The sequence below is a fragment of the Lingula anatina genome, chromosome 6, assembly GCF_051362555.1.
Source record: "Lingula anatina isolate TDL-2025a chromosome 6, LinAna3.0, whole genome shotgun sequence".
Taxonomy (NCBI): Eukaryota; Metazoa; Brachiopoda; class Lingulata; order Lingulida; family Lingulidae; genus Lingula; species Lingula anatina.
The window spans coordinates 20,886,414-20,899,998 of record NC_141772.1 but is presented as its reverse complement, the minus strand read 5'-3'; the positions used below and the strand labels follow the sequence as shown (position 1 = coordinate 20,899,998).

Genomic DNA, 13,585 nt, shown 5'->3' with positions numbered 1-13,585 from the left:
AAACAATGAGATAAGGACAGTGAAATAATAGTTATGACTCACAATAGTTATGAGGTTACTGTTAATAATTTGAAGTAAAATTTCAATGATTAAATGCAGCTTATACAAGTCTTATGATTCTACCTTAAATGTGTAAATTTTTCTGGACATTGTTTTAGTAACATTAATACATAATTATCATTTTCTCTTTGTTGTAAAAATGAAAATTAAAAAATTAAATTTTTTTGTCTACATGTTATGATCTCTTTTGGACTATGCATTTGGAATTTACTCCCAACTTTTTTAGATAAAAATTACAATTCTAAACAGTAATCAAGTGCCTGTGTCCAATGTATTAATTATCTGATGCTTCTTATAATTTGAAAGCAGACTTGAGAGTCGCCAGCGCACCTACACCTCATTACCCCGTAGTGCCCAGCGGTCAGGTCGTCCATCTGTGACGTCCAGTTCTGCTACTAAGCCATCAGCTTTCAGAGGACCACCAGCGGGCAGCAGTATAGATGGTCAGTATGTGTGGGTACATGGGCATGGATTGTGTGGGTTCATGGGCATGGATTGTATGGGTGCATGGGCATGGATTTTGTGGGTTCATGGGCATAGATTGTGTGGGTGCATGGACATGGATTGTGTGGGTGCATGGGCATGGATTGTGTGTGTGCATGGGCATAGATTGTGTGGGTGCATGGGCATGGATTGTGTGGGTGCATGGGCATAGATTGCGTCGGTGCATGGGCATAGATTGTGTGGTTGCATGGGCATGGATTGTGTGGTTGCATGGGCATGGATTGTATGGGTGGATGGGTGTGGATTGTGTGGGTGCGTGGGCAAAGATTGTTTGGGTGCATGGGCAAAGATTTTTTTTTATTCATAAAAAGACAAACAAAAATACATATTCAAACACACACACACACAAGCACACACACACGCACAAGACATTCACTATACATTAAGTAAACATGAAATATATGTAGATAACCCGACTACGCACAATACAATATAATACAAGTGATGCTGCACATTACACAATACAAACATTTTAAACAGAAGAAAGTAGCGAAGAATAACCATGACACTGTAAAGTAAATTTGTAAGTGGAACTAGTCAAAGATAGAATCCCAGGTTCCCCACTTGCATGGGCATAGATTATGTGGGTGCATGGGCATAGATTGTGTGGGTGCATGAGCATGGATTGGGTGGGCGCATGGGCATGGATTGGGTGGGCGCATGGGCATGAATCATGAAATCAAAATAGAGTTTGGCAGAAATAAAAGGAGTCACATCTGATCAAATGTCAATCAAGCTTTACCAGTATATTCAGTTTGTCATTAATAAAACCTATTTCATCTTTCAGTGGAGGAATCAGACTCAGAAACAGAGGGAGAGAAAGTCGTCCAGAAGCGTTTCTCCACCAGTAAGAAGCCAGTCACCCTGGAGATGGTCAAGGGGACACTCCTGGGAGTGTCTGAGTTTATGCTGACCACCCTGTCTGAGATATTGATAGAGCAGGCAGAAAATGATAAAGGTACAGATGAGTATAACTGATAAAAGTTGTGAATGGAAGAAGCTCATTTTGTTTTTTCATACCTACCAAGTTCTTTTTTGTCTGAGGATTTGTAGTATTTTTCAATCCCCTTGTTGTATAATATTAGTCTGCCAGCTTTTTCTCAAATAAAAAAGGGGTGAGTAGTTAATTTCCTGAACTCCACATTTATTCTGACAAAATTAATTAGTCTAAGCTGTGTAGTTTAGGATAAATAAATAAATAAATAAATAAATAAATTAGTAAAGAAGGGATGCAATGGAGAAGAAAAGTTAGAATTTTATATTTTTATCATAAACATCTAGGTATTATTGGAAAATTTTAATAACCTTGATTTTGGGGATATTTCACTTTACTTTTTCAACTTTAATTAACAGTTGCTTATTCCTTCCAAATATTAAAATAATCATGATAATTTTAACATTTATAACTGAATCTTATTTGCAGGTGTGGAGACACTGGCAGCAGCAGAACTCGAGCTTGTGGTGCACTGCAAACTGGAGCTCTCAGAGGTTGCTAAGCAACGGCACCATGGCTCAATGGCAGCTCGCACTGTATTGACAGCGATGAAGTTGCTGCAGGGTGCAGAGCTCTTTACATTCAAGGCAGCTGAGCAGATAGCAAAAAGGTTAATATATATTGGGAAAAATTTTGAAGTTGCAATTTGTGCCATTAGTGTTATTTTTATGAATTACTATAATTAAAATATCAATGTGACTGTCTTTCTTGTATTAACAATTGTAATTTTGTATATATGTCAAAGATCTGACATTAACATATTTATTGAAAGGCTTTAGATCTGTACATGTTGTTTCATTTTTTTAAAGTTTGAAGTTTCATTGCATGATTATTTTATTTTATTTGTTCCTTCTGATCTATAATTCTTAATTGTTCCAAATGAAAAAAATTGTCTGTGTTTCTTTTCAATGTTTAACAGTCATGCCTGTATTTTCAAAAGTGTTGCAATCTTCATGTATATTGAAGTTCATTCACAATTTCATCACGCATTCAACTAACCTTTTAATGTAAAAACGCATTACAGGGAATCTATCTTGAAAACCAGTAGATTCAAGGAGTAAGTGGGTGTATGGTTTGGCCAATGTATTGCAATCGATTGCTGTGTTGTGAAATGTTTGCAAATGCATCGTGTCTGGCATTGTGTTACCAAATACTGACAGAGGGGGGGGGGGGGGGGTAATTGGATCTCAGAGGTATCCTGACTCAAATTGAATGACATGCATTTGTTTTATTTTTGTTTTTAGGGGGCAACCTGTGTTGTGCTAAAAACAAAGGTCTATAATGATTTTGTCCATCTTACATGTATGTGACCATAAGCATGTGGGTACCCATGCAAATATAGATCCTTACGTTGGGTGACTCCACCCTGAGCTTCAGAGCTGACTTGACACTAACCTTTTCACTGTAGCCTATCTCCATCGTGTCAAGTAACCTCTGACCAGATTCGAGTGCTCCCGCCGCCCGCCAATCAAATTTAAAGCCCGCACTCAATGACTCATTGAACGATCTAGCCAATGAACGCGAACGAATCAAAGCGCGCTTTGTTCAAATCCGGACCAATCAAAGATAAGGCTGAATATCAGGGACTTGCCGTAACCTGTGGGCAGCACGCAAAATACATCATCCCTCAGTAGATAATGATGCAGGGCATCATACTGCTCTGGTTTCAATTCCGATATACTCCATGCTTTCTTTGTGTACGGTTATGCACTCGGAACCACTCGGAACTACTCGGATGTCTCCGCACTCGACAATAAATATGTTGTTAGTATGAAGCTTGCGGAATCAGCCGAGGATTGCCGATTGACGATCAACCAATCAGCGTTTTCACCAAACTTTGGTGAAAAATTTTGAAACATGGATTCGATTGGCTTATATAAACTAGGTCAAACTATTTTCGTCAGAGGTTACTTGACACGATGGAGATAGGCTACAGTGAAAAGGTTAGTGTCAAGTCAGCTCTGAAGCTCAGGGTGGGTGACTCATGTTTTGCCAGAAACAAAATTTTAGACATAATCATTAAAATGAACAAATTAGAACCAACATTCACTGTTTTAATATTTATATATATTCTACATGTCAGGATGCCTCCAAGGTACACCCTCTAATTTGAATTAATAAGGTGAATTTACACAATAGGATTAGGTCTTTAACACATACCTACATATACATGTGCCCAATACATGTACTTGTCTCACACAAAAGTGTTTTATTAAAGAATGATATATATATAATAGTGTTTTCCAAGTTTTCTAGAGTGCACAATCAGTCCAGTATTTGCAATTTTCAGATTCTCTGTGATTTAGAATAGAAGAAACACGTGCACATTTATATGTCAACTTGTTTTAAAAAAAAACAAATTGAATGCACTTTTTATACTTAGAACAAACATGCATCATATTGTTCAGCACATGTATCGTATGTTGAAAAATTACTGTTTTAAAAGGCTTGTTTTATGCACAGAACAAAACAGGTTCATTTATCACACATTTTCACTAAACAGACATTCCTTTTGGCAACTAAATTAGCTTTTGAAGTGTTGCTTTGATTTCTGTCATTATAAGCAATAGGGATTTATAGTAAAAATGCTGCATTTCATCAAATTTAGTGAATTCCATTGGAAATTAATGAAATATCAATGCCCAAAAAGAAAAAAAAAACTAACCTCTTGCTTTTCATTTTATGCCTAATTTTTCATCACTGGGAAAAGTCATGAATTTTTGAAAATTGAATTACAGGCCTTCCTCCATGAGGAGCAGTCGTCATGCAACTGGAACTGCCAATATCCAGTTGACCCAGATAGAGAACAGTCAATTCCAGTTCCAGAACTTTCAGAGTCGCTCTCGTCTTGATGCTCGCTTGTGGTTGAACTGTCGCCTGGCTCTGGTGAAAAGCCTGATGTGTGAAGTCAGAGGCATGGGAGATGTAAAAGGTATCAGAACAATGTGGTACATTAACAAAAATGGAGGCATTTGCATTATACACTGGGTACATGTGTAATGTCTTCACACATTATGCATTTTCTCCGTGCCAAATGCCAGTAAAATTGAAGCCAGCTAGGCCACTTTGTTAGTGAAAGTTTGTTCAGTTTCTGCATGGCCACAATTTTTTCCTTGAGACAAAAATTAAAGATGATTAGACCCTGTCTAGGAAGAATATCACTATAAATGCCAAGTTTAAACTTAGTAAGAATTAAACAACAGTTATTAAAGAAATGTTACCTAATTTTGAATAAATGCACTGTCATATAATTTCTATATGGATATGGTGTGATGCGATTGTTATGAAATTACTGTGTTTGTTATATAAAGGACCATACCGCAGTGTCCATGTGGAGCTGGGAGACTGCAGGCAGTACTGTGTGGAGGGATATGCCGAGGCCGAGGCCTGCGGTGATGTGGAGATGCAGGCCGAGTTTCTCATGCAGGGAGTCCTGTTGAACATCATGGAAGGGAAGAGTTCTGATGATAATATTGATATGTTGAAGGTAATTTTGAATGTTTATTTTCTTTAATGATGTTTATTTTCTTTAATGATGTTAAATGTGGCCCCAAAATGTGTTTTTGATGGTTACCATGGAAAAAGTTTTGGAGTGGAAGAGGTGCCATGTGGAGGTGGAAAAAATGAAAGGAGCTCCATTTTGAACAAACTGTTCAAGTGTCAATCATGCTTCTATCACAGAAATAAATAATTGTTTTTTGTTATTATTATTATGATAGTCCTTGCACTTAAACTGTACATGTATAGTCATTGATTGTTTAAAATTGGATTGTCTTTTTTGTTCTGGATATGCTTTAGGATACACATGTTATGTACTTTTATAAGCAATCCATTATCTTTGTAGTTTGTGACATTATAGATGGATTCTAAGTCCCTGGTGGCCAGTGAAAAAAAACTTGCCACAGACTGATAATATATAAATGATGCACTAATTAAGGAATATTGAATCTCTTCAGGACATACTTGCCCTTCTGTCCAGCATAGTTCTGTCCACTAGCGGTCAGTTACTCCAGACCACAGCCATGGTGATGCTTACCGATATAACCACTGCGGCCACTCCTTTAGGCAAGGACAGGGTGGACATCACTGAAAAGACTGTTAAAGAGTACCTGGCTGCCCAGAAACTTCTCCTGGAACAGGTAACAGACATTGCTCACCCCAGGGATTTTAATTTAAAAAAATCTCAGTCTTGTGATTCAAAATCTAAACATGCTTATGGCAATGCTATGATATAGAGGATTAGATCAGAACTCGTTATAATGGTGATTTTTAAACACATATTGTAGTAAATATTCCAACATTAGAACATTCTGTTTTTCACCTAAAATATTTTTTGTTGTCATTATTATTATTAGAATTATGATGATGATGATAGTCCTTCTTCTTCCTCTTATGATTATTATGATGATGATAATGATGAAAGTTTGTTATTATTATTATTATTATTATTATTATTATTATTATTATTATTATTATTATTATTATATGGCTCCTTTTCAGATCCAAGCACTGGGAGAGAAGATAGAGCACTACTACCCAGCAGGAGGAGCCGCGTGGCACAGTGCGCCTCTCCCTCCAATGGCCAATACCTTCCTCCCTCACATCCTGCTCCTGGCACAGATAAAGCTCAGGATTGGCCACGCCATGTCCAGAAATGCCGCAAGGAATGCTGGGTAAGAATTGTCCTGGCTGCAGATCTGAAAGAAGCTTTTTAGTTTATATAAAGCTTTTCCTTTAAAGTGTAGATTATAATGAAAGGTAATGGCATGTAAGATTATCATGAATTTATTGGTATTCAGTGGCATTTAGCTTTACATGTAAAACCCAGCTGATGAAGCTTTAGTCAGTGCAGTGACAAATGCCACATGTTTCATTCATCACAATATGACATTTCGTATAGAATTGATTTTAGACTGGTATCCAATTTTATGCCATGGGATAATGTTTGATAGCGAAATGTCTTATTTCTTCCTTTTTACAGGTCAGAGGATATTGTTGAGAGGTGGACATCAGCCCTGGGTGTCTTGACCACAGCCTTAGAGCTCTGCAAGGTGACTTCCCTGAGAGAGGCAAGTCTGGAGGCCGAGATCCTGCTCAATATGGGTAAGATGTGTTCAATATGGGTAAGATGTGCTCAATATGGATAAGATATGCTCAATATGGGTAAGATATGTGTTCAATATGGGTAAGATATGTGTTCAATATGGGTAAGATGTGTTCAATATGGGTAAGATGTGCTCAATATGGTTAAGATATGCTCAATATGGGTAAGATATGCTCAATATGGGTAAGATATGTGTTCATTATTGGTAAGATATGTGTTCATTATTGGTAAGATATATTCAATATGGGTAAGATGTGCTCAATATGGATAAGATGTTTTCAATATGATAAGATGTGTTCAATATGGGTAAAGTTTTTCCAAATCATTCATACCAGACATGAGGAAGCTGCCTGCCTGACAGGCCATGACAACCTGAAATGCCAAAGGACTTGCACAGTTTTTGATATTGCAGGTCCTCTGGACTGGCAGCATATATTATTTACATGCAGTATATAAATAATAATGTATCACATGTAAATATAGGCTTATGGAAATAAAATACTTAGTTTGGACATGTACAGAATTGGGAGGACCTGCAGATTTCTTATATTCTAGGTCCTCCTGACCTTCAGTAGTTTCTCCAAAGTTTTTATTTTCCCCATTACATGACTGTATTACTTGAACAGACATTTTTGAGAATTTGCACATATCAATTAACTTTTAAGTTGCAAATATAAAGGACACAGTATAAAATGGCATAAAATTTCATTTTATTCATTTTTGTTTTTTTTTTTTTCTTTGTATCAGGTAAAGTGCAGCGTCAGCTGTTCAATCTAGGCAAGTACCAGGCCCGGGCAGTAGTGTCCACTCTTCTGGACGCCATACGGACTAGTTACGCTTTTGACCATGACTTGGGGTGAGGATAAAGCTATCAAACTGAATTTGTTTATTTTCAAGAAATTCATTGAGTTAATTTTTGTCATTTGATATTATGAAAAGCTATAAAAATGTCATAAAGATCTCAGAGACTGGAGACCTTAAGCTATTAAAGTTTGGTAGCTGTATAAAACAGCTCAAATACAGGTTTAGTATATTGTAATATTCCTATTGTTTTTTGGATACCAGGGTATATCTTGGCAATAAAGGAAAATTAACAATGTGAAGTTTAAAAGTTTAACAACCATTGGTCCCCTAAACTGCATCAGCTGTGGTGGAGAAGGTCTCTAAATTTATTGTACTACATATTTTATTTTAATATTTTATTAATTTTATTTGAGTTTATTTCATGTTATTTTGTTTATTTTATTTCATTTCTTTACATTTTTTTTTTTATTCTTTTTTCCAGCTTAATCCGTCAGGGTTACCTGGAGATCGCCCTGGTCTACCTGTCCTCCTCAGGGGTGGTCCCCCAGGGAGTGACCACTGAGGACACCCTGACTGTCCCCGAGGGGTCAGTGGTCGAATCGGCCGGGGAGAGCGGGGATGAAGTGAGCTCTGTGAAAACTGGAAGCAGTGGGAAGAAGTCCAAGAAGGGAGTCAAGGTCAGTAGATTTCTATTTGTCAGTGAGGAAGATTTGGTATATAGAAGTGGGTTTGAAAGAAGAAAAGGAATATTATTTAATTTCTGAGGTATAACCCAGAGTAGACAGAAATTAGGGAGTATAGATATCAATGTAATACATACATGTACATATTATATAAATTTTATAATATAATATTATATAAATATATATTTATAATTATCATTTTTTCCGTTTTTTTACTGGACATACCAAATTAAAACATAGACGATTCTGGTAAGTGAAGATTCACATATCAGATTATGTGAGCAGAACTTTTTTGGGTAGAAATAAATTTGCTAAGGTTCCTGTTCTTTTTCAGAGTAAGAAGGAGAAGACCAAGTTGAAGCCGGCCAAAGAGCCCACTGAGGGCGAGAGGGACAAGGAACGGCGTGCTGCATGGGTAGCCATAAGGTGTGCGGCAGCTGCGGGACAGGCACAGCGAGCACGACTGTTATTGCCTGGTGATGTCAGCGTAACGTCACAACCTCTCTCCGCAAAGGCGCAGCAGGACATCCCAGATTTTGCTGTCCTTGATCTTATCAGCTCCTATGTGTTTGGGGAGAAGAAGAAAGTTTACAAAAGTAAGTTAACTTTATTTTTTTTCTGACAGCAATGGAGGTTAATTTTTGCATTAGTGTTGGTTTGTTTGTTTTGAAAGTAGACAGAATATTTTTAAAAATTCATTTTTATCATAGAGAGTTATTCAGGGAGGAAAGATGTGTAAAACAATTTCTGCAGTCAGGGTCTCTTGATATTTCTTAAATAATTTTTATTGCCTTTTAGCATAAGTAGATCTGTCTTCTTTGAGTACTGTCAATATAGTTCCCCTTGAACTTTGCGTGATTGTACTATTATACTGTAGGTAATCTGGGTAGGAATGAGATTAAGTCAATAAAATATATTATGTGTATGTACTTTGCAGACTTTGTACTGCATGAACTTCTTTATTATCTGAATTTATTGGATGATGCCTACAGTGGCCTTTCAGAGTCAAAAGACAAAAGTGATAAACAGCTCAAGAAGCCTGATACACGCCACCTTTACCAGTATCACATTACTGATTGATTATATGATTTCATGTCGAATTATTTTTTTAACCTGTCAAATAAGGTTCTGTCTTTTAATAGACGAAGTAATGCATCTTCTAGCATGACAGTGGTGTCATGTTTGTCCAATTATTAGAGACAAATATGCTGAAAATGACTTTGTTTGTACATATGGGTTAATTTGGTGTCACTTGTACTTTGTAAGGGTATGATATTTTCACAGGCTGGGTCCCAATTTCTGTCAAAAAGAAATCCTTTGATTCATTTGATATGGATAATTTTCTCAAGATTACCTTGCAGGAATTGAATAGTTTGCATAATAAAATTTCATATTGCATTTTATAGACTCTTTTAAGGGTTTAAATTCAACTGAAATGGCCCTTAGACATGAGTTTATAATTACTAACAGGTACATTCTGGAGACTGACCTGTAAAGTACCCTATACCGTAATTCTTGATATATATTAATATACATGTTGAAATCAGTATGATGTAGTCTTCATAGATAGGGTTGACTTTTTTATCAGTAAGGTATTAGATATTAGATTGTATATGTTACGGATATTTATTTTACTCATACCTTTTTTTAAATGTGTGTGAAATGTTATGTGTTGCACTGCATGAAGTCCTATTTTACATTTGTTGTATTTGTAATTGGTTAATTATTTATTTATTGAAAAATTTTAATTCATATATTCATTATTTAATTATTTCATTGTAGTTTTTCAAGTTCTTTGTGCAGTGAAATGAAAAAAATGAGAAAAAGTGTTAAAATATTTATTTTTTTTATTTTCACATACAGATGCAATAGAGGAGGAGATGGCTCCTTTGGTGGAGAGCCTTGAGGTGCAGCAGGTGGTGGAAACCTACCAAGATGAAATCAATAAAGCCAGGGAAGAAGCCAAGGGCATCAGCTGGACCCATCTCCTGGGTAAAATTCGAGCCACCTTTGATAATTATGTCATTTATTTACAATTATACATTTCATTGGCACTAACTCTCAATCTCCAACAAGTGTGCAGGTTGCATTGGCATGGTGGCTTGATCCCTATCTGCACTACAAACTGTAGTAATAATTAAATGTAATTATCAGACAATTTTTTTTTCTCTTGGGGGTTACAAACAACTGTATAATTTTGATAAGAATTGATTCTGACAACCCACTCAGTCATTTATTGAACTGAACAAATATTGATCTTGAATTTTGTAAAAGGCAAATGGTTTAGTTATGTACATATGTCAGTTTGAATTTGATGGTAGTCATTTTGTTCGCTCATACAAAATATATATTCAGTTGTTTTTGTTTTGTTTTGTTTTGTAGGCTACCAGGCTATCCTGCAGCGCATGTGCAGCACAGCTACAGTGATATCAGCATCTGCCAAGAAGGAAAATGAACACCAGAGGGAGCCACCAAACAGTACAAGCGATCTTGGTTCAGAATTTGGCTTAGGATTCTTCAGCCATGCAGAATTTGACATCGCCTTAAATCACGATGTGGTGAGATCAACTGTCCTCAGTGGACCAATTTCTTTACGTCTAACCAGCATGCATCAGTTCTTCACTTCTGCCCTGCAAGTGTACTCAGCAGAATGTTGCGCCATCTATCCACCTGTTGCATTACAACTTGACCTGCCACCAGATGTCAGCCCTACAAATGTGGAAATTATCACCAAGAATTATGCTGGGAATCTGGTGATCCCTATTGACCAGCAGCCAGACGGAACCCCCCTGGCACCCGTCACACCCCCAGGGACCCTGAGCCCTGTACACGTCCATAAACCACCCGACAAGAGCATTGTCAGCACTTCTGATAATGAAATCAGTCTACAATGGTAGGTTTATTATTTGTTTATTTATTTGTTTGTTTGTTTGTTATTTTATGCAGACTTGAGCATTTTCAAAACCTTTTAAGTTGTGATAGCCATCGATCTGTCTGCATTTATTTGAATTTTTTTATGTCAATTAAACCACTACCATTTTGTTTTACTAATATATGGAACAATGTTACATTAATATTATAGCTTTATAATAATTTTTTCAAATATAAATTTGTAGGTACCAGCCAGCCTTTGAGGAGCATGGTCATATGCCATTACGTCCCCAGACCAGTATGTCGACAGGGGCAGCGGACAGCCATATTGCTCTGCTGTACGCAGTGAATAAGAAGGCAGATAAAGTGACAGGTGCCCAGGGACTACAACCTGGACTGCTCTGGATAACACTGAAACAACTGATAGAACTACATGATAGGTAATACAGAGCTTCCCAGCACACATGTATATATATATATACGCACACATGCATTCAAGCAAACACATAAATATAAACATATGCAAACACACAAAGGACATGCAACTGGGACAGCTTTCCAGAGAGACTGAAACAACTGATAGAGCTACATGATAGGGAATGCAGAGTTTGCCTGCACACACATGTATGCTTACAAGTGCATGCAAACACTGACACACGTACTACACACACACACACACACACACACACACACACGTGGACTTTCACTCGGACTACTGTGGTAAACACTGAAACAACTGATAGAGCTGTATGTTAGGGAGGAAATAGAAAATGACACTTACACAATGCATTTTCTTACATGAAGCCAACTAACTGTATAAATTTTCACCGCTATTGAATCGATATTCTAAAATATTATTAACAAAACACTGGGGAAAATTCTCAAATCATGTTGTTCTAGTAAATTGAGTGATTCTTATTTTTCCATTCCTCCAGACTGGCACTGCTGATGCAGAGAAGTGAGATCTCTTTAGTGGAGAAGCCTAAAAAAGAGCCCCAGCCTCCGTCCCCAACCCCCTCTGCCACAGGGAAAACCAAGAAAGTGGCCAGAATCAAGGCCCTGTCTCCCAAGGTGAAGAAGGACGAGCATCTGGAAGTAAGTACTTACGGTAATAACCTGATATTTACAATGGGGGGAAAATTGTGAATTTTGCAGTAGCAGCAACAAAATTAAAAAGCGGGGTGTTCTTTGGCTCTTATCCTTTGCAGAAAAAGCACTGCAAATGCTATATAGAAATATAATTTTTGTGATTATAAAATTATGTAACTAAAAGTTTAATAATATTTTACCCATTGAAAAGATCGAGCATTTGCCGTCTCTTCTACTTACTTGTCTAGTTACATGTATGAGACAAGTCGCCCACTGTATGCTATATAGCATTACATGAGTGTGCTTAATTTTCAAGTCTGGCATTTTGAACAGCAGGATAAGTATGCTTGAGTTAGAGATATATGCTTGTCTGTATTTTGTGCTTTGGAGCATGGAATGCATTGAAGCTTACTGAAATACAGGAAAGTGTGTACTTCTTGTAAGCAGAATACAAGCTAGTGCAATTATCATATTGTTTGAATAATCAGTGTTTGGATAACTACATATCACAGGGTTATACCCACAGCAAGTGTTCTCACTAACTCAGACATCACACATGAATTATTAAAATAAAAATAATTTATTGCAAAGTAGTGAAATATAAACCACATGTATGTAAGGCATGGTTTTAGCCTACACTGTACATGTAATTTACATTGGGAATAACCCACGGCATATTCCTTAGCAAAATGAAAAGTTTGCTGCAAATTTGCTGGAAACTAAAAGTTTGCAGCAAGTAGTTTGCAAAAAATTGTATTGCTGCTTATTTGCAGCAAATTTGCAAGAACATGAAATTTCTTTGGCAAATTTACAGCAAATTTGTGAAAAGAATATGGCAGGCCTGATATTTGGGAAGGAGATATATATATAATGTTGGGCAAATAACTCTCTCTGTGAAGTTTTATGAATATAATACAGAGGTGATGATTAGAATAAAGGTAGCAGTATGTAAAGATAATTTTATAACATTGTTCTGTAATTTTGCCTGTTATTTCAGAATTTGTTAAAGCAGTGCTTGACCGATGTCCAGACATTATTTGGAGTGCTGCCAGAGCTGGAGACAGTCTCAGAGGTGGAGGTCAGTTTTAAGACCGCTGACATTTTTTTTTCTTTTTTAATTTTCCCCAGCAAACTTTGACTCACTTGAGATGTTTCTACATGTATGTTCATCAGTTAAAATTGACACCTAGATGGAGTTAAATTTGTATGATACATTTCATCATAAGTAAGGCATGCCCCCCCCCCCCCCCCCCTTTCCCACTCATAGACTGATGAAATTGTCTGGTGCACATTGAAATGTCTTTTGTGAGAAAATGTTTGTTTTTTAATGAAAGAGTAAAAAGTATGAAAATCATTCATAACAGTTTACTGAATAGATGAACTTATTTCAATTTGTCCTTCAGCTTCTAAGTCTTTGCACACATTGAAAAAAATTAAATACAAAAGTTGGTCAAACCTTTTAAGCCAAAGTTTTAG

General features: G+C 36.6%; 1 protein-coding gene across 4 annotated transcripts in view; it reads left to right on the top strand.

Moving 5' to 3' along the window:
- Positions 1–13,585, top strand: part of LOC106172588 (cilia- and flagella-associated protein 54) — a 64,657-nt gene that overhangs the window by 47,320 nt on the left and 3,752 nt on the right. For 2 of the 4 annotated variants that reach the window (XM_087014839.1, XM_087014841.1), the window contains 17 exons: positions 367–503; positions 1,352–1,522; positions 1,988–2,168; positions 2,583–2,615; positions 4,297–4,490; positions 4,870–5,045; positions 5,515–5,697; positions 6,059–6,231; positions 6,540–6,661; positions 7,410–7,518; positions 7,948–8,143; positions 8,484–8,745; positions 10,013–10,141; positions 10,532–11,042; positions 11,266–11,460; positions 11,956–12,115; positions 13,107–13,187. In XM_087014839.1, coding sequence (XP_086870965.1) covers positions 367–503; positions 1,352–1,522; positions 1,988–2,168; positions 2,583–2,615; positions 4,297–4,490; positions 4,870–5,045; positions 5,515–5,697; positions 6,059–6,231; positions 6,540–6,661; positions 7,410–7,518; positions 7,948–8,143; positions 8,484–8,745; positions 10,013–10,141; positions 10,532–11,042; positions 11,266–11,460; positions 11,956–12,115; positions 13,107–13,187 — 3,013 coding nt within the window. The remainder of the gene's footprint in view (positions 1–366; positions 504–1,351; positions 1,523–1,987; positions 2,169–2,582; positions 2,616–4,296; positions 4,491–4,869; positions 5,046–5,514; positions 5,698–6,058; positions 6,232–6,539; positions 6,662–7,409; positions 7,519–7,947; positions 8,144–8,483; positions 8,746–10,012; positions 10,142–10,531; positions 11,043–11,265; positions 11,461–11,955; positions 12,116–13,106; positions 13,188–13,585) is intronic. The other 2 variants (XM_087014840.1, XM_087014842.1) reach the window with 2 other exon arrangements.